We start from the raw sequence: 23,930 nt of genomic DNA, 5'->3' as shown, positions 1-23,930 counted from the left end.
CATCATTTAATCCTCGTGACGCTGTCCCTAATTTAAAAATCCATCGCTGTTCTATTCTAAAAAGTGAATTAGAACCATTAGGGAGATTTTTAGGGGCTTCAAGGACCACCCATCGGAGTTCATCTGGCGTATGGGCAGCATCCAAAAAATGTAGTTGCTCTCTGGCATCTGATATTACTTCTGTGTTCATTTATTCGTATTTTCACTGGTCGAGTTGTCATTCCTACGTAACGTAAGCCACAAGGGCATGTGACCATGTAGATACAGTTCTTGGTGTTACAGTTGGTGTGTCTTTTTAGAGACCATTTGCCAATAGGGTCAAGGTCAAGTGATGTCATTTTCCTTGTTAGCGAGCACACATTACAATTGCCACAGGGGAAGTGACCCTCAACAGGTGGAAGATCCCATAGTGTTTTCTGTGACGAGACATCAAGTTTTTGTGGACGTGTGTGGATCACTATATCTTTAATATTTGAAGTGCGCTTGAAGGCAAAGATGGGTTTTGATATAACAGATCCTCCACTCTCTAAAATAGACCATCGTTTGTTGAGCACATTTTTAATGGTATTAGACAGTGGAGTGAATGTGGTGACACAGGTTATGCGTGTCTGCGGAGTCTTACTGTTTTTTTCAAGTAGACTCTCCCTGTGATTATTTGTCGCTCTCTTGCGGGCAGCATTTACAATCTTGGCTGGATAGTGTCGTGCATAAAGTTTAGCTTGAAGAATGTCTGCCTGTCTATCATATTCATAAGTAGAACTACAATTGCGCCTTAGTCGTAAGAATTGACCCACTGGTAGATTCTCTCTCAGAGCTTTAGCTTTTCCTGACCGTGATCCTTTTAAGCACTATCCTGAAATTGGGGATGGTAAGCTAACTTTTATATATTTTTTGCACAAGTGTGAGACACCGTAAACTTTACTAACTTCACACATACACTAACTTTGCATTTTTATTGACACAACCTGACCAAGGGTTATGTTTTATCTATTTAGGGCGACCTTTTGTGTACGAGTAGAACTAAGTAAGTCACTACTTATTCTTAGACATTGTTGAATATTAGTTCTGACATTTTGGAGTAGATTTCCTTTTGGTCCTGAAGAAGCGTCATAGGATCCGGCTGGACCACTTCGACGCGAAACATGTAGACCTGTCATAGAGTGATACCGTATAGTGTTTATCCTCTTTTTTTGAGAGTGGGTGACCATTATTCATCACCCTGACTCTCTACCTTGTTTTTAATCTTGGTCTTCATCACATAAAACTGATTAAATTATGAGTGACAATTGTTGATGGTGAACCAATTTTAATTCATTCTATTCACTCCACTTATTTTTGGGTTCTCCGAATTGGGCACTGTAGGAAGTTGGCTCTGTATGTGCTATTTCAAAGTAAGGAATAGCATGCACAGAGTCCAAGGGTTCCCCTTAGAGGTAAAATAGTGGTAAAAATAGATAATACTAATGCTCTATTTCGTGGTAGTGTGGTCGAGCAGTAGGCTTATCCAAGGAGTAGTGTTAAGCATTTGTTGTACATACACATAGCCAATAAATGAGGTACACACACTCAGAGACAAATCCAGCCAATAGGTTTTTATATAGAAAAATATCTTTTCTTAGTTTATTTTAAGAACCACAGGTTCAAATTCTACATGTAATATCTCATTCGAAAGGTATTGCAGGTAAGTACTTTAGGAACTTTAAATCATAAAAATTGCATGTATACTTTTCAAGTTATTGACAAATAGCTGTTTTAAAAGTGGACACTTAGTGCAATTTTCACAGTTCCTAGGGGAGGTAAGTATTTGTTAGGTTAACCAGGTAAGTAAGACACTTACAGGGCTTAGTTCTTGGCCCAAGGTAGCCCACCGTTGGGGGTTCAGAGCAACCCCAAAGTCACCACACCAGCAGCTCAGGGCCGGTCAGGTGCAGAGTTCAAAGTGGTGCCCAAAACGCATAGGCTAGAATGGAGAGAAGGGGGTGCCCCGGTTCCGGTCTGCTTGCAGGTAAGTACCCGCGTCTTCGGAGGGCAGACCAGGGGGGTTTTGTAGGGCACCGGGGGGGACACAAGTCCACACAGAAATTTCACCCTCAGCGACGCGGGGGCGGCCGGGTGCAGTGTAGAAACAAGCGTCGGGTTCGCAATGTTAGTCTATGAGAGATCTCGGGATCTCTTCAGCGCTGCAGGCAGGCAAGGGGGGGGTTCCTCGGGGAAACCTCCACTTGGGCAAGGGAGAGGGACTCCTGGGGGTCACTTCTCCAGTGAAAGTCCGGTCCTTCAGGTCCTGGGGGCTGCGGGTGCAGGGTCTCTCCCAGGCGTCGGGACTTTAGGTTCAAAGAGTCGCGGTCAGGGGAAGCCTCGGGATTCCCTCTGCAGGCGGCGCTGTGGGGGCTCAGGGGGGACAGGTTTTGGTACTCACAGTATCAGAGTAGTCCTGGGGTCCCTCCTGAGGTGTTGGATCGCCACCAGCCGAGTCGGGGTCGCCGGGTGCAGTGTTGCAAGTCTCACGCTTCTTGCGGGGAGCTTGCAGGGTTCTTTAAAGCTGCTGGAAACAAAGTTGCAGCTTTTCTTGGAGCAGGTCCGCTGTCCTCGGGAGTTTCTTGTCTTTTCGAAGCAGGGGCAGTCCTCAGAGGATGTCGAGGTCGCTGGTCCCTTTGGAAGGCGTCGCTGGAGCAGGATCTTTGGAAGGCAGGAGACAGGCCGGTGAGTTTCTGGAGCCAAGGCAGTTGTCGTCTTCTGGTCTTCCGCTGCAGGGGTTTTCAGCTGGGCAGTCCTTCTTCTTGTAGTTGCAGGAATCTAATTTTCTAGGGTTCAGGGTAGCCCTTAAATACTAAATTTAAGGGCGTGTTTAGGTCTGGGGGGTTAGTAGCCAATGGCCACTAGCCCTGAGGGTGGGTACACCCTCTTTGTGCCTCCTCCCAAGGGGAGGGGGTCACAATCCTAACCCTATTGGGGGAATCCTCCATCTGCAAGATGGAGGATTTCTAAAAGTTAGAGTCACTTCAGCTCAGGACACCTTAGGGGCTGTCCTGACTGGCCAGTGACTCCTCCTTGTTTTTCTCATTATTTTCTCCGGCCTTGCCGCCAAAAGTGGGGCCTGGCCGGAGGGGGCGGGCAACTCCACTAGCTGGAGTGTCCTGCTGGTTTGGCACAAAGGAGGTGAGCCTTTGAGGCTCACCGCCAGGTGTGACAATTCCTGCCTGGGGGAGGTGTTAGCATCTCCACCCAGTGCAGGCTTTGTTACTGGCCTCAGAGTGACAAAGGCACTCTCCCCATGGGGCCAGCAACATGTCTCGGTTTGTGGCAGGCTGCTAAAACTAGTCAGCCTACACAGATAGTCGGTTAAGTTTCAGGGGGCACCTCTAAGGTGCCCTCTGGGGTGTATTTTACAATAAAATGTACACTGGCATCAGTGTGCATTTATTGTGCTGAGAAGTTTGATACCAAACTTCCCAGTTTTCAGTGTAGCCATTATGGTGCTGTGGAGTTCGTGTTTGACAGACTCCCAGACCATATACTCTTATGGCTACCCTGCACTTACAATGTCTAAGGTTTTGTTTAGACACTGTAGGGGTACCATGCTCATGCACTGGTACCCTCACCTATGGTATAGTGCACCCTGCCTTAGGGCTGTAAGGCCTGCTAGAGGGGTGTCTTACCTATACTGCATAGGCAGTGAGAGGCTGGCATGGCACCCTGAGGGGAGTGCCATGTCGACTTACTCGTTTTGTCCTCACTAGTACACACAAGCTGGTAAGCAGTGTGTCTGTGCTGAGTGAGAGGTCTCCAGGGTGGCATAAGACATGCTGCAGCCCTTAGAGACCTTCCTTGGCATCAGGGCCCTTGGTACTAGAAGTACCAGTTACAAGGGACTTATCTGGATGCCAGGGTCTGCCAATTGTGGATACAAAAGTACAGGTTAGGGAAAGAACACTGGTGCTGGGGCCTGGTTAGCAGGCCTCAGCACACTTTCAATTGTAAACATAGCATCAGCAAAGGCAAAAAGTCAGGGGGCAACCATGCCAAGGAGGCATTTCCTTACACAACCCCCCCCCAAACGAAAGAGGATGAGACTAACCTTTCCCAAGAGAGTCTTCATTTTCTAAGTGGAAGAACCTGGAAAGGCCATCTGCATTGGCATGGGCAGTCCCAGGTCTGTGTTCCACTATAAAGTCCATTCCCTGTAGGGAGATGGACCACCTCAACAGTTTAGGATTTTCACCTTTCATTTGCATCAGCCATTTGAGAGGTCTGTGGTCAGTTTGAACTAGGAAGTGAGTCCCAAAGAGGTATGGTCTCAGCTTCTTCAGGGACCAAACCACAGCAAAGGCCTCCCTCTCAATGGCACTCCAACGCTGCTCCCTGGGGAGTAACCTCCTGCTAATGAAAGCAACAGGCTGGTCAAGGCCATCATCATTTGTTTGGGACAGAACTGCCCCTATCCCATGTTCAGAGGCATCAGTCTGCACAATGAACTGCTTAGAATAATCTGGAGCTTTGAGAACTGGTGCTGAGCACATTGCTTGTTTCAGGGTGTCAAAGGCCTGTTGGCAGTCCACAGTCCAGTTCACTTTCTTGGGCATTTTCTTGGAGGTGAGCTCAGTGAGGGCTGTCACAATGGATCCATATCCCTTCACAAACCTCCTGTAGTACCCAGTCAAGCCAAGGAATGCCCTGACTTGAGTCTGGGTTTTTGGAGCTACCCAGTCCAGAATAGTCTGGATCTTGGGTTGGAGTGGCTGGACTTGGCCTCCACCTACAAGGTGGCCCAAGTAAACCACAGTTCCCTGCCCTATCTGGCATTTGGATGCCTTGATAGAGAGGCCTGCAGATTGCAGAGCCTTCAAAACCTTCTTCAGGTGGACCAGGTGATCCTGCCAGGTGGAGCTAAAGACAGCAATATCATCAAGATAAGCTGTGCTAAAGGACTCCAAGCCAGCAAGGACTTGATTCACCAACCTTTGGAAGGTGGCAGGGGCATTCTTTAAACCAAAGGGCATAACAGTAAACTGATAATGCCCATCAGGTGTGGAGAATGCTGTTTTCTCTTTTGCTCCAGGTGCCATTTTTATTTGCCAGTACCCTGCTGTCAAGTCAAAGGTACTTAAGAATTTGGCAGCACCTAATTTGTCTATGAGCTCATCAGCTCTTGGAATTGGATGAGCATCTGTCTTGGTGACAGAATTGAGCCCTCTGTAGTCCACACAAAACCTCATCTCTTTCTTTCCATCTTTGGTGTGAGGTTTGGGGACTAAGACCACTGGGCTAGCCCAGGGGCTGTCAGAGCGCTCAATTACTCCCAATTCCAGCATCTTGTGGACTTCCACCTTGATGCTTTCCTTAACATGGTCAGATTGTCTAAAGATTTTGTTCTTGACAGGCATGCTGTCTCCTGTGTCCACATCATGGGTACACAGGGGTGTCTGACCAGGGGTTAGGGAGAAAAGCTCAGGAAACTGTTGTAGGACTCTCCTACAATCAGCCTGCTGTTGGCCAGAGAGGGTGTCTGAGTAGATCACTCCATCTACTGTGCCATCTCTTGGGTCTGATGACAGAAGATCAGGGAGAGGTTCACTCTCTGCCTCCTGATCCTCATCTGTTACCATCAACAGATTCACATCAGCCCTGTCATGGAAGAGCTTAAGGCGGTTCACATGGATTACCCTCTTGGGGCTCCTGCTTGTGCCCAGGTCCACCAGGTAGGTGACCTGACTCTTCCTTTCTAGCACTGGGTAAGGGCCACTCCATTTGTCCTGGAGTGCCCTGGGAGCCACAGGCTCCAGAACCCAGACTTTCTGCCCTGGTTGGAACTCAACCAGTGCAGCCTTTTGGTCATACCAAAACTTCTGGAGCTGTTGGCTGGCCTCAAGGTTTTTGGTTGCCTTTTCCATGTACTCTGCCATTCTAGAGCGAAGGCCAAGTACATAGTCCACTATGTCCTGTTTAGGCTCATGGAGAGGTCTCTCCCAGCCTTCTTTAACAAGGGCAAGTGGTCCCCTTACAGGATGACCAAACAGAAGTTCAAAGGGTGAGAACCCTACTCCCTTCTGTGGTACCTCCCTGTAAGCGAAAAGCAGACATGGCAGGAGGACATCCCATCTCCTTTTGAGTTTTTCTGGGAGCCCCATGATCATGCCTTTTAATGTCTTGTTGAATCTCTCAACTAAGCCATTAGTTTGTGGATGGTAGGGTGTAGTGAATTTATAAGTCACTCCACACTCATTCCACATGTGCTTTAGGTATGCTGACATGAAGTTGGTACCTCTGTCAGACACCACCTCCTTAGGGAAACCCACTCTGGTAAAGATACCAATGAGGGCCTTGGCTACTGCAGGGGCAGTAGTCGACCTAAGGGGAATAGCTTCAGGATACCTGGTAGCATGATCCACTACTACCAGGATATACATATTTCCTGAGGCTGTGGGAGGTTCCAGTGGACCAACTATGTCCACACCCACTCTTTCAAAGGGCACCCCCACCACTGGAAGTGGAATGAGGGGGGCCTTTGGATGCCCACCTGTCTTACCACTGGCTTGACAGGTGGGGCAGGAGAGGCAAAACTCCTTAACCATGTTGGACATATTGGGCCAGTAGAAGTGGTTGACTAACCTCTCCCACGTCTTGGTTTGTCCCAAATGTCCAGCAAGGGGAATGTCATGGGCCAATGTTAGGATGAACTCTCTGAACAGCTGAGGCACTACCACTCTCCTAGTGGCACCAGGTTTGGGGTCTCTGGCCTCAGTGTACAGGAGCCCATCTTCCCAATAGACCCTATGTGTTCCATTTTTCTTGCCTTTGGACTCTTCAGCAGCTTGCTGCCTAAGGCCTTCAAGAGAGGGACAGGTTTCTTGTCCCTTACACAGCTCTTCCCTTGAGGGTCCCCCTGGGCCTAAGAGCTCAACCTGATAAGGTTCAAGCTCCAAAGGCTCAGTTCCCTCAGAGGGCAGAACTTCTTCCTGAGAAGAGAGGTTCCCTTTCTTTTGCTGTGTTGCAGTTGGTTTCCCAACTGACTTTCCTGTTCTCTTGGTAGGCTGGGCCATTTTTCCAGACTCCAGCTCTACTTTTTCACCCTGTGCCTTGCATTGTGCTCTTGTTTTCACACACACCAGTTCAGGGATACCCAGCATTGCTGCATGGGTTTTTAGCTCTACCTCAGCCCATGCTGAGGACTCCAGGTCATTTCCAAGCAGACAGTCCACTGGGATATTTGAGGAGACCACCACCTGTTTCAGGCCATTGACCCCTCCCCATTCTAAAGTAACCATTGCCATGGGATGTACTTTTCTCTGATTGTCAGCGTTGGTGACTGTGTAAGTTTTTCCAGTCAGGTATTGGCCAGGGGAAACCAGTTTCTCTGTCACCATGGTGACACTGGCACCTGTATCCCTCAGGCCCTCTATTCTAGTCCCATTAATCAAGAGTTGCTGTCTGTATTTTTGCATGTTAGGCGGCCAGACAGCTAGTGTGGCTAAATCCACCCCACCCTCGGAAACTAGAGTAGCTTCAGTGTGGACCCTGATTTGCTCTGGGCACACTGTTGATCCCACTTGGAGACTAGCCATACCAGTGTTACCTGGATGGGAGTTTGGAGTGGAACCTTTCTTGGGACAGGCCTTGTCTCCAGTTTGGTGTCCATGCTGTTTACAGCTATGACACCAGGCCTTTTTGGGATCAAAGTTTTTACCCTTGTACCCATTGTTTTGTGAAGAGGCTCTGGGCCCACCCTCCTGTGCAGGTTTTTGGGGGCCTGTAGAAGACTCTTTACTATTTTTAGTTTTGGTTGTCTCATCACCCTTCTGCTGGGGAGTCTTCGTGACCCCTTTCTTTTGGTCACCCCCTGTTGAAGTCTTGGACACCCTTGTCTTGACCCAATGGTCCGCCTTCTTTCCCAATTCTTGGGGAGAAATTGGTCCTAGGTCTACCAGATGCTGATGCAGTTTATCATTGAAACAATTACTTAACAGGTGTTCTTTCACAAATAAATTGTACAGCCCATCATAATTACTTACACCACTGCCTTGAATCCAACCATCTAGTGTTTTCACTGAGTAGTCAACAAAGTCAACCCAGGTCTGGCTCGAGGATTTTTGAGCCCCCCTGAACCTAATCCTGTACTCCTCAGTGGAGAATCCAAAGCCCTCAATCAGGGTACCCTTCATGAGGTCATAAGATTCTGCATCTTGTCCAGAGAGTGTGAGGAGTCTATCCCTACACTTTCCTGTGAACATTTCCCAAAGGAGAGCACCCCAGTGAGATCTGTTCACTTTTCTGGTTACACAAGCCCTCTCAAAAGCTGTGAACCATTTGGTGATGTCATCACCATCTTCATATTTAGTTACAATCCCTTTGGGGATTTTCAACATGTCAGGAGAATCTCTGACCCTATTTATGTTGCTGCCACCATTGATGGGTCCTAGGCCCATCTCTTGTCTTTCCCTCTCTATGGCTAGGATCTGTCTTTCCAAAGCCAATCTTTTGGCCATCCTGGCTAACTGGATGTCCTCTTCACTGGAGTTATCCTCAGTGATTTCAGAGTTGTTGGTCCCTCCTGTGAGGGAACCAGCATCTCTGACTATTATTTGTGGAGTCAGGGCTTGAGAAGCCCTGCTCTCCCTAAGTAGGACTGGAGGGGGGGAATTTCCCTCCAAGTCACTATCTTCATCCTCTGAGTTGCCATCCTCAGAGGGGTTGGCCTTTTCAAACTCTGCCAAAAGCTCCTGGAGCTGTACTTTGGTAGGTTTGGGGCCCATTGCTATTTTCTTTAGTTTACAGAGTGACCTTAGCTCTCTCATCTGTAGATGGAGGTAAGGTGTGGTGTCGAGTTCCACCACATTCACATCTGTGTTAGACATTATGCTTCTAAAAGTTGGAATACTTTTTAAGAAACTAAAACTGGTTCTAGAATCTAATTCAAACTTTTACAAACTTTTAAACTCTAAAAGAAATGCTAAACAGGATCTAACACAAGGCCCTAGCAGGTCTTTTAAGAATTTAGAAAACTTTTCAAATTGCAAAAATCAATTTCTAATGACAATTTTGGAATTTGTCGTGTGATCAGGTATTGGCTGAGTAGTCCAGCAAATGCAAAGTCTTGTACCCCACCGCTGATCCACCAATGTAGGAAGTTGGCTCTGTATGTGCTATTTCAAAGTAAGGAATAGCATGCACAGAGTCCAAGGGTTCCCCTTAGAGGTAAAATAGTGGTAAAAATAGATAATACTAATGCTCTATTTCGTGGTAGTGTGGTCGAGCAGTAGGCTTATCCAAGGAGTAGTGTTAAGCATTTGTTGTACATACACATAGCCAATAAATGAGGTACACACACTCAGAGACAAATCCAGCCAATAGGTTTTTATATAGAAAAATATCTTTTCTTAGTTTATTTTAAGAACCACAGGTTCAAATTCTACATGTAATATCTCATTCGAAAGGTATTGCAGGTAAGTACTTTAGGAACTTTAAATCATAAAAATTGCATGTATACTTTTCAAGTTATTGACAAATAGCTGTTTTAAAAGTGGACACTTAGTGCAATTTTCACAGTTCCTAGGGGAGGTAAGTATTTGTTAGGTTAACCAGGTAAGTAAGACACTTACAGGGCTTAGTTCTTGGCCCAAGGTAGCCCACCGTTGGGGGTTCAGAGCAACCCCAAAGTCACCACACCAGCAGCTCAGGGCCGGTCAGGTGCAGAGTTCAAAGTGGTGCCCAAAACGCATAGGCTAGAATGGAGAGAAGGGGGTGCCCCGGTTCCGGTCTGCTTGCAGGTAAGTACCCGCGTCTTCGGAGGGCAGACCAGGGGGGTTTTGTAGGGCACCGGGGGGGACACAAGTCCACACAGAAATTTCACCCTCAGCGACGCGGGGGCGGCCGGGTGCAGTGTAGAAACAAGCGTCGGGTTCGCAATGTTAGTCTATGAGAGATCTCGGGATCTCTTCAGCGCTGCAGGCAGGCAAGGGGGGGGTTCCTCGGGGAAACCTCCACTTGGGCAAGGGAGAGGGACTCCTGGGGGTCACTTCTCCAGTGAAAGTCCGGTCCTTCAGGTCCTGGGGGCTGCGGGTGCAGGGTCTCTCCCAGGCGTCGGGACTTTAGGTTCAAAGAGTCGCGGTCAGGGGAAGCCTCGGGATTCCCTCTGCAGGCGGCGCTGTGGGGGCTCAGGGGGGACAGGTTTTGGTACTCACAGTATCAGAGTAGTCCTGGGGTCCCTCCTGAGGTGTTGGATCGCCACCAGCCGAGTCGGGGTCGCCGGGTGCAGTGTTGCAAGTCTCACGCTTCTTGCGGGGAGCTTGCAGGGTTCTTTAAAGCTGCTGGAAACAAAGTTGCAGCTTTTCTTGGAGCAGGTCCGCTGTCCTCGGGAGTTTCTTGTCTTTTCGAAGCAGGGGCAGTCCTCAGAGGATGTCGAGGTCGCTGGTCCCTTTGGAAGGCGTCGCTGGAGCAGGATCTTTGGAAGGCAGGAGACAGGCCGGTGAGTTTCTGGAGCCAAGGCAGTTGTCGTCTTCTGGTCTTCCGCTGCAGGGGTTTTCAGCTGGGCAGTCCTTCTTCTTGTAGTTGCAGGAATCTAATTTTCTAGGGTTCAGGGTAGCCCTTAAATACTAAATTTAAGGGCGTGTTTAGGTCTGGGGGGTTAGTAGCCAATGGCCACTAGCCCTGAGGGTGGGTACACCCTCTTTGTGCCTCCTCCCAAGGGGAGGGGGTCACAATCCTAACCCTATTGGGGGAATCCTCCATCTGCAAGATGGAGGATTTCTAAAAGTTAGAGTCACTTCAGCTCAGGACACCTTAGGGGCTGTCCTGACTGGCCAGTGACTCCTCCTTGTTTTTCTCATTATTTTCTCCGGCCTTGCCGCCAAAAGTGGGGCCTGGCCGGAGGGGGCGGGCAACTCCACTAGCTGGAGTGTCCTGCTGGTTTGGCACAAAGGAGGTGAGCCTTTGAGGCTCACCGCCAGGTGTGACAATTCCTGCCGGGGGGAGGTGTTAGCATCTCCACCCAGTGCAGGCTTTGTTACTGGCCTCAGAGTGACAAAGGCACTCTCCCCATGGGGCCAGCAACATGTCTCGGTTTGTGGCAGGCTGCTAAAACTAGTCAGCCTACACAGATAGTCGGTTAAGTTTCAGGGGGCACCTCTAAGGTGCCCTCTGGGGTGTATTTTACAATAAAATGTACACTGGCATCAGTGTGCATTTATTGTGCTGAGAAGTTTGATACCAAACTTCCCAGTTTTCAGTGTAGCCATTATGGTGCTGTGGAGTTCGTGTTTGACAGACTCCCAGACCATATACTCTTATGGCTACCCTGCACTTACAATGTCTAAGGTTTTGTTTAGACACTGTAGGGGTACCATGCTCATGCACTGGTACCCTCACCTATGGTATAGTGCACCCTGCCTTAGGGCTGTAAGGCCTGCTAGAGGGGTGTCTTACCTATACTGCATAGGCAGTGAGAGGCTGGCATGGCACCCTGAGGGGAGTGCCATGTCGACTTACTCGTTTTGTCCTCACTAGTACACACAAGCTGGTAAGCAGTGTGTCTGTGCTGAGTGAGAGGTCTCCAGGGTGGCATAAGACATGCTGCAGCCCTTAGAGACCTTCCTTGGCATCAGGGCCCTTGGTACTAGAAGTACCAGTTACAAGGGACTTATCTGGATGCCAGGGTCTGCCAATTGTGGATACAAAAGTACAGGTTAGGGAAAGAACACTGGTGCTGGGGCCTGGTTAGCAGGCCTCAGCACACTTTCAATTGTAAACATAGCATCAGCAAAGGCAAAAAGTCAGGGGGCAACCATGCCAAGGAGGCATTTCCTTACAGGCACCTTATCTAAACAAACTATTTTTGAATGTGCGATTTTTTGAGCACCCCGGGGAAGAGCTCCCCCATGGGGGGAGCCCCTTAGGCATTGCAGCACCAGCCTAACGAGGAGCTGTCCCAATGATGAAGCCAGTCATCCATTGTGATGCATGAGGGCTCTTGCTCCTGTATATATATATATATATATATATATATATATATATATATATATATATATATATATATATGTAATTTTTCACCCTAATAAACTTTTTAGATAGGAACAGTGTACTCTTAATTTCATAAAATTCATTTCATAAAGTTAGGCCAGTAGCCTAAGAATGCTCTATCAGTCTACAGTGGCACACTGGGGAACTTGGTTTACTTGGAGGACCTCCAGGGTGGCATAATCAGTGCTGCAAACCCTGAGGACCTGTCTAACTTACATGCCCTGGGTACTAGAGAATCATTTACGAGGGACTTGCAAGTAAGTTAGCCATTTTCACTTGGGAATAGTCAATTCGACATACACTTTAGTGTTGTAGCACTGGCAGTGCGGTCTGGACAGCAGGCCTCTGTACACTCCGAGTCATATTACCAGCATCATCAGTTGAAAAACCTCGGGTGACCATAACAAAGAGGCATTTCCTTATAAAGAATTCTCCATTGCATCGCCGCTTCCCTTTCCATCTTTCTAGCCACTTGTGCAATTTTCTTGCTCTCCATAGGTGAACAGTTGGTTTACAGACCAGCGGTATTTCTCTTTCTGCCTGTCAGCACTATGATGGAGTCTGCTGTCACGTTCCCTTGGTGTATGGGGGTCTTCAGTGGAATGCTTATATTTTTTCTCCACCCAAGCAGTAACTGCTTTGGCTGTAGAAAGTTCCTTGAAAGCTCTCTTAGTCGGGTCTAATATGCTGGGAAGTATAGGTAGGTACAGGTTTGCCTATAGGGATGGCAGCATGGTTGAGAGGAGAAAGCATGATTCCGCCTTCTATTTCATAAAGTTAGGCCCCATATCTGAGTCACCCTCTTGATTAGTCCATTGTACATGGACAGGTGATCCAGGGGTGAGGGACCCAATAGATTGGTGTCAAGATTCTGCCATTCGTCATTGAACTGGCCCTGGAAAGTTTGCCTTCCTCATAGTCCAAGAGATATTCCTGATCCTCTTCATGCAGCTCTAGCTTTAAGGGCTCCTTGATATCCGGCAAGTTGTCAGTCAATTCCCTCAATTCTGAGACTCAGGGAGTGGAACTCCTCCTTACGTTGCAAGAGCTCTGCCATTTCGGCCTCAAGTTGGTGTCGTTTTCTCTCGACCTTGAGTGAGACTTCATTATCTGTGGCTGAGGAGGGTTTTCTTTTAGGGGATACTGGTTCTTTCACCTTTTCCTCTACTTTCTCATTCCTTCTCTCCATATGATCTGCTCGTGTCGACAACTGGTTTGAAAGCTTACCCTCTTGAAGTCTTTTGGTCAGGACCTCTGCAGCTCTTTGTGCCGACATCAAGGTCGAGCTCAAGATTTTAGGGTCTTTTGTTAGTGTCTGCCACTCTTTTCCGCATCCAATACAGTTTTCTTACTTGCCGCCCCTGCTCCCTCGACGCTGACAATGCTCCCTTCAGAGTCTGACTCTCTTCCTTGTGCTGACTCTGCTTCTTCAACATTTTCCTTGTCACTGGAGAGGCCAAGATCTTTGAGGCCATGGCTTAGTATGTCAGGCGCTTTTTCAATCTTGTCTTGAGTGTTCAGTATTAATTCAATACAGGCTTTGCAGTTTCAGCGGTGTGATCCTTCGGGAGGCAAAGATTACATACCTCATGTGGATCCCTCCGAGCAAACTTTGTAGAGACGTGTTGGCAGAATTTAAAGGGGTGGTTTTACATATTCCTTAACTGGCCCTCTCGTCTGCATTCTCCAGCCATGTGATCCTTTATGATGGGGTCGAGAAGACTCCCCTACTTTGTATCCCTTGTGGTCTTTTTTGATTTTATTAGATTTTTTTCTCTCCTCAGTGCAAATCTTCGATGATTCTTCGGAGCTCCTCTAGTGTACTTCCAGACTCAACGGCCAAAACAAAACAGTCCGAAGATGGCGACCCTTCAAAGGAAATTCCGGGCGCCATCTTATGTCATGCTGTCCAAAACACCCACACTGAATAAACAAAATAAACAAAAAAAGAAACAAAAGGAGAGAAGGACAAGACATGATTCCAGATCCAACAACTAATTGGCGGAATAAACGCACAGCATGTGAATCCAGAAAAGGATTAATGCTGCAAAACAAATGTTCCGTGGGTTCGAGATCAACATCTGCCTACTAGCATCTCCTACTTTGTCAAAACCCCGGTCAAATATACTTAAAACAATTCTGTGAAAAATAATTTTTTAGCAGATCAATTCCAGAGCCACGTGAAAAGGTATACAAAAAAGAAATGAGCTGCAGAGTTCTTGAGTGGCATTTACAGCTCAGTAAAGCTAGGTCAGACTCAAGGCATGCATACAAGCAAAGAAAAGCTATGCAAATTGTGCAGATCCAGGCTGGCACCTGGATGAGATTCCTGAGGTGAGGAACTGCAGGCAGAAGTTTTCATCAGAAACAATGTTTCCATGTGGATTTGATTAGTCTATTTTCTGTCACTGGGTGCATATCAGGACCACTCAGTTGTTTTTGTTAAACTGCATTTGAGCAGTGATCTAAACACAATTGTGTCCTCAACCACTTTGTGTCCAAACTTTGCCTTCATGCATTCAAAGCAATATAACTGTAGGAGCAGTTTTTGACATTTTTGTTCACCCTCAATATCCTCAGATAATACACTTTAAGGATGAACGTTGTAACAGGAACAGCAGATGTAGAAAACAGTATATTGTGTGACAAATCATGGTTGAAACAAACCCTCTAAAAGAGCCATAAATGTTGTACTTTGTTCTTGCCCCTCCTTCTCTCTGACCAAGAAAAGTGCAACTGGGTAGTGTGCAGCCCTAAAAGGGACCCGTATGTGAACAAGGTGGGTTCTGGCCCTCATGTTAGAAGAAAATACATTTTAAGACTGAAAACAAATATGATACAATGTTTGTTAAACTAACATTCAAGCTGGGCAAGCCCAGTCATGCAGAAGACTCATCATAGCTTCCAACATCTGCACTCAGCTTCCATGAGGACTGCATCTAGGGCTATTTCAGAGTGCTGCTGCTTAAACAGACAAACCTAATGCCACAAAGTGATGAACACAATTTTCTTTACAAACTGAGGAAGCTTTCCTTTGAACCACAAAAAAGGTAGCCTCTCTGCCTACCTTCAACAAGCTTCTCCCTAGATCTTGTTTTAAGAGCCCCCAGCAAAAGCAGGTGCCATGAGACATCTGCTGTGCCACAGTACAAAATGCTTCCTACATTCTCCCAATTCACACACTCAAGATGCGTCCTAGTACTTTAAATGAGGGAATATAACGTTCAATGCAACATCTTTATTAACTGACTGCTAAAGTTTCAATTCCAATACATATCTTAATAGGATTATTGGGAATTTGTCCATGAATATGTTGCATACTCAAAATTACCTGATTAGGTGTCACTGGGGAACTGATTTTTACCCACTCTTCAACAATTTTTATCACAGCTCGAAAGATTTTGGCATCCGGAGATTTTTCAACAAGAGACGTCAGAATAGTTTGAATGAACGTCTTTCTCATTTCCATGCTCATGGCCGCAAGGCGTGTCTTTACCAGCTCCAAACTCAGCATTACCAGTTCACTTGTACCTGCTAATGAGATTCCATAAGAACATACATTAGTTTGGTTTCCTTATGCAAATGTGCAACAACCGATTTTAAATTCCATTACCAAATAACCTTAGCAATAAAACTTTCAATTGACCAAGGATAATTAATGGCAACATTAGTAGGCTCACTATTATAGGCATAATGTGTAAAACTGTACAATAACCCAACAGACAAAAAGTCATAACCAAAAGAGACAGTCAAGCAATAAAGGGCATATATTTAACTCCACTGACAAGAGACACCTTAGATAAACACAATCTCGACCTTTATTATCACACCACAATGTATTGCTCTATTGTGACTAAATATGGTATTTTTAATTTGGGTAATGACACTCAAAAATGATGCTAAAAGGCAGTACCGTGCATTTGCCATGTTTCTAAGAAAATATTCTTTAAGTTCTTCTGCAGCACGAAAACCCACACTGACAGGAGCTCGAAAATCATACCTTTACTGACAAATGAAACTGTTGCTTTTTACAATTTTATTGCTGGATTAGACATGACTTCACATGTATCTCCTCTTACAAGACAGGTTAACATGTTTTAAAATGGGAAATACAACTGAAGGAAGCTGGCTATCTATGCAGTGTACGAATGTAGGGGTTCACTATGCAGATAGTACAGGCAACCATTATTGGCTGACAGAGGTTAACTAATAACGCTAAAAACTCTTTTTTTTGGTAATGTGGGCATGCAGTTTATGCTTATCAGAAGGTATCGCTAAGCATTTGATTAACACAGAGTCAATAAATGAGACACACTCAAGAAGGAACTTGAAACCAATTTAGAAAAATAACAGATTTGTATATTAATTTAGACACAAAGATCTTCAAGGTCAGATAAGTACTTTCCAAGTTTGTGATTTTTATGAACACAGACAACACAGCCGTCAGATTTAAGGCATGAGCCTCGAACACAGTAATGTTATACTATGGGGAAACATACACTGCATAGGATTTCTTGCAATCGACTTACAGGACTGTTCTTCTGAACTTAAGTTAAATAGGGGCTAAGGTCTCTAGAACCACCTGCAGTTTCGGGTACCTGCCCTGGGGTGTCTGGGCGCAGAGGTACACCTAGCGGTGGTAGCCGTGGATGCTATGCATTGAAGTCAACGAGAGCAGTATCTGGAAGAAAAGGACTGCAAGTGGGGAATGGGTGACCAGCCTGGCTGAACACAAATGGGGGCTTGGCGAGGTCTCAGAACCACAGAGACCCTATAGATTCTGAACCGGGCTAGGGCACAGTGGTGCTGAGGTGTTTTGTGTAGCAGGTTACTGGGGCTAGAGGCTCTCACTTCTTGGGGTCGACCTGGAGGTGGGGAGAAAACAAGACAGCAGGGCCACTTTCGCTGCCGTGATTGGTGATGATGATGTCCCTCACTGGTCTTGGTGGTATTGGTGTCTGGACTGGACACTAAACAAGCTTTGGTATTTGCAACTGGTTGGGTACTATGGGTATTGGTGCAGGGAGGCTCCAAACAGGTTCAGTGTCCTGAATACAGACTAGGTCGATGGGGTTGCACTTCTGGATTCTCTGGTTCCTCTTCCAGGAGAGCTGCTACCTTTGTGAACCCAAAGGTCAGTAAAACAGAGACCCCAACTGTCGTGGTTGTTGCTTGCTGGTGCAGAGAAGTGGGTCCTCCACTCTAAAGAAGATGCTGACTAGGGGGCAAAGTGCTGGCAGTCCTCCAAGACTCTGGATGGATGCACAGCTGCAGGACGAGTCAGGTTTTTGCAAATGGCGGGATAGCAGCAGGTAGGCAGGGTCTTGGGCGAAGTTCACAACCAGTCCTCAGTTCTTGCATCATCTCTTGTTTGTCCACCTTTTTGTAGTCAGGCGAATCTGAGTGCCTGGTGTCAAAGTGCCACTTAAATACTCAATTTAGGGGTGTGGGGTGTAGTGTAGTAGCCAATGGGCTAGTAGGTTTCCACTAAGGTGCCCTCTGAGTGCAGGTCATAATACATCTAATACTGCCATCAGTATGGATTTATTAAGACAAGGTGTTTGATACCAAACACCATAGGTTTCAGTGAAGCCATTATGTAACTGGGTAACCTGTGATGACTAGTGCTCAGTACATACCTTAAGATGGATTCCCTGTTCACTTTGCAATGTCTAGCAATAAGACTAGACATCACTTTGGCTTGGAATACAACTCCAGGTCCTGCAAGTGATGTATGCCCTTATGAATCTGAAGGCGATCCGTGAATGCAAATCAAAGCTTATGTCTTTGAACACTGGTAGTAGTCTCAGAATTCCCACACAAAGTCAAGGGCGAGAACACATTTCCGTGACCAGTCTCATCATGGCCCAAGTCTTATGCTTAGTCTTTCAGGAAGCAGAAGGTAGCTAAGAAGTATTCACCAGAGTCCTGCCATTATAAGCCTGGGAAATCACTAGGACATCAGGCTGTTTCGCAGTCTCACTCTTGGTCCTTTCCAAGGACCTGACTTCGCAGATGAACTCCATGCACCCCAGGTTTCTGGCTTCATCAGTGATGTGGTAGCAGATTAAGGGCTTTCGAAAGGCCATGTTGTCAATTTTTGACACTTTGTGCTGCTCCATCTGGTGGTGTCATAGGGCCCAAAGGATTTGCAGAGGCCTTCAGTCTGATTACTGCCAGCTAGACCGCCATCTGCCTCCTGAACCCACCTCAGGTTCCTCTCAGACTCCAGAGCTGACTTCCAATCCAGCACCAAATGCCACAGTGGTTCCTGTGACATCAATGCTTATGTTGCTGGTGACAAAGGAATACTTTGTTCCTATAGTCTTATCTGACTCCGAGCCAAATCCATCTCGGCCCCGTACAGGCTCGCTTGCCAGGCCATACCGACACACCTGGCCCCAGTTCAATCCAAGACAGAACCATGCCATGGCCACATAGCTGTATGTCTACACTCCAGCAACTTAATTTCCAGTCAGCAAGGCTCCGGAGATGACGGTGAGGGTATTGGGCATCCTAACCCTAAACACATACATAGAGCCTGCAAATGGACTTCTGAGACACTGGGTTGTGTGGTTAGCCTGTACCACCATGGGATGAGCAAGCCTCTTTTGCCGTGGTAATGGGATGGCAGTGTAGATACCGAATTTACAACGACTAACTATAGAAGTAAAAACCAATGTACCGCCAGGCTTTCAACCTGAACAAACTTCATTCAAACCTTTACTTTCATATTTTTTAAAGACCGTTATCCATTCTGGATTGTACACTACCAACTGTCTGGGCAGGGTAACTGGCACTAGTTTGGTGCTCCGGCAGTTTGTTTGGATGAAATTAACAAGTTAGTTACCTTTGTTAAAGCCTTAGCTAGTAGAGACAATATCTGTAGGAAGCTGGATATCTATGATCCAATGTAAGGAGGCACTAGGATAGTCCAGGACGACCCTTACTGGTTTACAGGGTGTGCCATGTTGTCTTTTTACTTTTGGGAGCACCTTGTCACACAGGCTACAACGGCAGTCTGCATGAGGTTGGGGCTGGGTCCCTTAGAGTGTCACAAGTTGTGGTGCAGCTCTTAGGGGCCCTCTTCAGTACTCATGCCTTAGGTATCAGAGGTACCGTTCTCTAGCGACTTACATAATTACTAAATGGCCTGGCCACTTGGGGACCAAGTGACCAGGTGTCTTATTTTGGGGAAACACTACTGGCACTGGGGACCTGGTTAGCAGGAACAAATGGCAATTCAAAGTTGCATCAAAAAACAAAACAAAAAAAAAAAGTAGGTTTATGCTGCAACAAGAACCCAGTTCCCTACAATAGCTTGCTGCAGATGCCTTACCTTTGAATGCTTCCCCTGGAGTCAGACTGCATCTGGAAGATTTTTGTGAGCTGTACCCCTAAGCACCATTAGCTGGTATTGATCGGCTCGGCGTCCATCTTAGGCATTGTCCGAGTCGGATATGCAGCTGAAAGTCCCATATATATGCGCCAGCCCGGCGCTCTGGCATTAGTTTCTCTTTACGACTTTCCACACAAGAAACGCATGAAGAAACTGAATATTTGTGCGTCAAAACTAAGGCCCTGAAAGGGGAGTCCCTGCCCCTAGAAATCAGTTTGCAGTGCAGAGAGTAAGGGTGGAACAGTAAGGAATCTGCAACTAGATATTGTCTCTACCAGATAATGAGTTACATACGATAAGTAACTTGCTCCTCTGATAGAGTCTTCTAGCTGCAGATTCCTTATCTTTGAATAGATACCCAACCAATACCACCCGCTGAGGTGGGTGTGCGAACCAAGTTCACACCAGAAAGTCCTGCAGGACCAAACGGAAAAGTGCCAGACTGTGCAGGAAGTAGTGTTTGGTAAACATGTGAAGAGATGCTCACATTACCACCTGACAAATGTCAAGGTCTGGAACTTCACGTGCTACCGCAGTGGTCCCCGCTTTAGCTCCAGAAGAAGGAGCATGTAAATCCTCAGCAGGTCACTTTTTGGCCAGTGGGAAGCAGATCTTAATACAGAGTATGACCCATCTGAATATGGTCAGCTTCTGCACTGCCCGACCTGTCTTCGCACCCATATACCCTACAAAGAGTTGGTCATCCACTTGACTCTTTTGTATGATCAAGGTAGAAAGTCAACACTCTTTTTGGGTCCAGGCGGTGGAGTCTCCCCACTTTCTTAGAAGAATATTGAAGTGTGTAAAAAAAGGCAAGGTGATGGATTGGCTTATATGAAAGGGCATAACCACTATTGGTAGAAAAGAAGACCTAGTGCGAAGCACCCGTTTGTCAGGATCAAAAGAAAGATAGGGTGGCTTAGATGACAAACCCTGCAGCTCACTCACCCTGCAGGCAGATGTAATGGCCACAAGGAAAGCAGTTTTCAAAGTGAGAAGCCAGAAAGGACAACTATGGTGAGGCTCGAAAGGAACGTAATTCAGTAAGGTCAAAATCAAATTCAGTTCCCACTGGGGCATAATGAATGGGAATGGAGGGAAAAGATGTGTAAAGCCTTTAAGGAACCTATGTACAATAGGGGATTTAAACAAAGAAGGTTGATCAGACAATCTCAAAAAAGTAGAAATAGCAGAAAAATATCCTTTAAGAGTGCCCACAGAAAAGCCCTGCTTTTTCACAGAAAGGATTAACAATATGACCTCAAAGCGGGGCAGAAAGGGGGGTCAACAGACTCGTCTGTACACCACCCCACAAAGATTCCTCCTTTGACTCATCCACTTCTTCTGCGACACCATCATCAAGAGCACGTTCACTGATAAATTGGCTTAAGGATAACTATCTCATTCATCAAATGGACCCATCTGTGGCTTTTACTAACTGTACTTGCCTTTCTCCTTTGGATTGGGTTTGTCGTAAGTCTTTTTCTTACTGATACATGGTCATTACCTTCCTGAACGCTCTGCAGTCAAAATAGTGGATGAGGCCCTAAAACCAAATTTTTCTTCTTATAAGGTCCGTCGCGACTTTTCCGTAGTGAACATGTTGGCTATACCAATTCCTGATGGGATTGTTTGGGATAAATATATTTTGATATATTCGGTCCGACAGAATTTCTGCAAATACCATATGTTTTTAAACTTTCTTTAAATGATGTAATAATATCTGGGGTTGTTTCTGGTGACTGGGATGCAAAATATGTTGATTCAAACTTATCTGAAATAGAGGACTTTTTTGAAAGTGAAGACATTTACTAAACAAAAGAAAATTATGGCGATATGTTCTGTTACAATTATTATGGACATAATTTCATTCGTAGAGAAAGTACCAGAAATACTTTTTTTTTTTATTATACACAATAGGAAGATTTTCCTACACCGCCAATGAGGAGTTTTAAAACATATATGAATGTGTTTACCTAATATTCTGGGCAGAATGTTCAAAATGCTGCGTCCTATTACTTTAAATTACAATCAATGGAAATGCACGATGTATTGGTGACTGATACAAAATTGATTTATTCCGATTCCTTTGTTTCTCGGTTGGCTATGCAAGGCCATGAATATTGGATGAAGTCAATTGACTTGAAAAATGTTTGGGGAACTAAACATTGGCAAATACAGGGAAAGGAAGCTTTATTTAGAGCATGCCTGATACCTATACAAATTATATTTTTAAATGACAATGCAGCAGAAAAGTTGTTTAGGCGTTGTAGAAATTAAAGAATTAAAAGCACTAAGTATCCCCACTTCTGCAAAATTTTACAAATGGCAAAAAAACATTAATGCAACAGAAGAACAGCTTGATGAGTGGGTCCGAAATGGAACTTTCAACATGACACTTTAACGTCCTGACAGGTGGTTATTTTAGCCAAGGCTTTCTGTAGGTCACAGAATACAACGTAAAAGCGCTTCTTATATGCAATATACAATGAAATTTGGAATCTTTCCCAACAGGAAGCCGTAGCCTGGTTAAGGCAAATAGATCAAGAAATCTTCTAGATAGCATTAGCCATTGTAGATATTGGGACTAACACCTTGTCTGACCTCATCTATACTCTCAGCAACAATTTCTTCTGCAATTGACATTATGCAAACGGACATGTCATCTCTACAACATGGACAATCAACTTAGGTCCATTATACAGTTAAGTTGGACACTACAAACAGTGAAAAATGGTTGTGATCCGTGGCATTATGTCAAAGCTAAGGACCTGTCCGGCGCATTTAATCTGACGTGACAACAACAAAATGGTTAAAAAAAAAAAAATGATATTATGCTGAACATCGAAACATTAGAAAACTTACTGTGGCGGGAATACCATCTGCTGTCTGGCTAAATTCTTGGGGTTATTAATCTGCCTATTTCACTACTTCAAATCACATTGTGCTTGAAACACATTCCTGTAGGCAGATATGAAAGGCTGGGAGATAGCTTCATCCATGAGGTGTGGGAGCTGCCCTTTTCATACAAATGTTTCAAAGGCATGAAAGAGGTCTTTCTTAGTGGTAGTGAATGCAAGACTTCTATGAGCCATTCAATGGTTTGCAAACAGCTTTTCTTGCTTGGAACATGTAAAGCTTCAGCAGCGAATTTGGCCTGTTATCCAAAGGGAGTTGCCCCTTAGATTCGGCCAACATTCCGGGTGCTCTCAAATGAAAATTATGTACTTCTAAATAGTGAGAGCTGCTGTGGAATGTAAGCCGGAATTGCCTACGTAGTTTAGGTCTCCCAAATTATAACTTGTTGCGGTAATGTCCTTTTTCTCCCTACGCAGCAGACAAAAGTAGCAGACATCTGGCCTCTTATTGCTACATCTAATGTAAAGTTTGACAAACTGAGCTGACTAAAAGCTCTATTGTTTCAGAAACATGTGGTGCTAACATCTGCACGCGAGACCTATGCACGCTCCCAAGTAGCAAGGTCATCTGTGGAAATACAGTCCCTTTTAAATGCAGACTTTCCGAGACACTTTGGTGAACTTGTGGGACGAATATTTAATGCATCCAATACTGCTGGGATTGTACACTTTAAGACTGCTGGGTCTGTTGTCAGCACGTTCTCATCTATATTTGGCAAAATACCTTCAGCCATACCTTTAATATTTTATGGCATTTTGGGGGGATTTCCAATTACTTCAGCCTTAAGTGGTGCATTTTGCAGTTTTTCCATTCGCAATGACTGCCCCATCTCAACAACAAGGACTGATGGCGCTTCCGCCAGCGCAACGGGTTTGTGAACACATGATGCAGTATTTCGAAGCACCACTTCTTGAGGAATTGATGTGCAACTGGTCTCTGTCATTCAGACCGGTACTGAACTGCGTGCAGCTCGCGTTTTGTTGCCTCTGGTGCCTTTTCGAATGGCTACTACAACTGTGTCTTTCTACACTGCACTTACTATCACTGGATGCTGATCTGTTGATGTTCTCGATGAGGGCTCAATACCAGGGTGCGTTTGCTACAGGCATTCTCCTATGAGCCACCCTTTGAGATCAAGTGGCTCTGGGCACTTCAACATCTCACGGACTACTGCCGCCTCGGCTGGAGCTGAGGTTTTGGAACACGAGTGGTCTTTAGTTTTCCTTGGCACAGATTTGATTGCTTTAACACCTGCTGATTGTCCTGGATATAAGTGGCACATTTCAAAATGACAATGGCTTTTAACAATGAGATTCAGCTTTTAACATGATTATATTTGAAATTGATTTTTTTTTTTTTTTTTTTTATTCAAATATGGCCTGCTTTGAGAAAGCTTCCTTGTAAACCTGGACATCTATATATAAATATTTTTATTCATTTTAATGTAGTTCAGATTGGGTTTTTGTCTAACACATTGACCCAACAAGAGGAGGGTGTTGTGAGATTATTTTAGGAGCTTTTATGGGTCCGTTATATTCGCCATAGGCTTGCAGCATGTGCCCTATAGCCTAGAAATTCATTTTATTTTCTGAGCAGAGGC

At 45.6% G+C, this 23,930-nt stretch overlaps 1 protein-coding gene across 3 annotated transcripts in view; it reads right to left on the bottom strand.

Annotated features, from left to right (window-relative positions):
- The window catches only part of TRRAP (transformation/transcription domain associated protein), a 1,102,174-nt gene that overhangs the window by 274,560 nt on the left and 803,684 nt on the right, over positions 1-23,930 (bottom strand). For all 3 annotated transcript variants that reach the window (XM_069209830.1, XM_069209829.1, XM_069209828.1), the window contains one exon: positions 15,344-15,546. In XM_069209830.1, the coding sequence (XP_069065931.1) occupies positions 15,344-15,546 (203 nt within the window). The remainder of the gene's footprint in view (positions 1-15,343; positions 15,547-23,930) is intronic.

Source organism: Pleurodeles waltl, chromosome 10 (assembly GCF_031143425.1).
Source record: "Pleurodeles waltl isolate 20211129_DDA chromosome 10, aPleWal1.hap1.20221129, whole genome shotgun sequence".
NCBI lineage: Eukaryota > Metazoa > Chordata > Amphibia > Caudata > Salamandridae > Pleurodeles > Pleurodeles waltl.
Note: the sequence above shows the minus strand (reverse complement) of the source record. Positions and strands in the feature narration are given on the sequence as shown.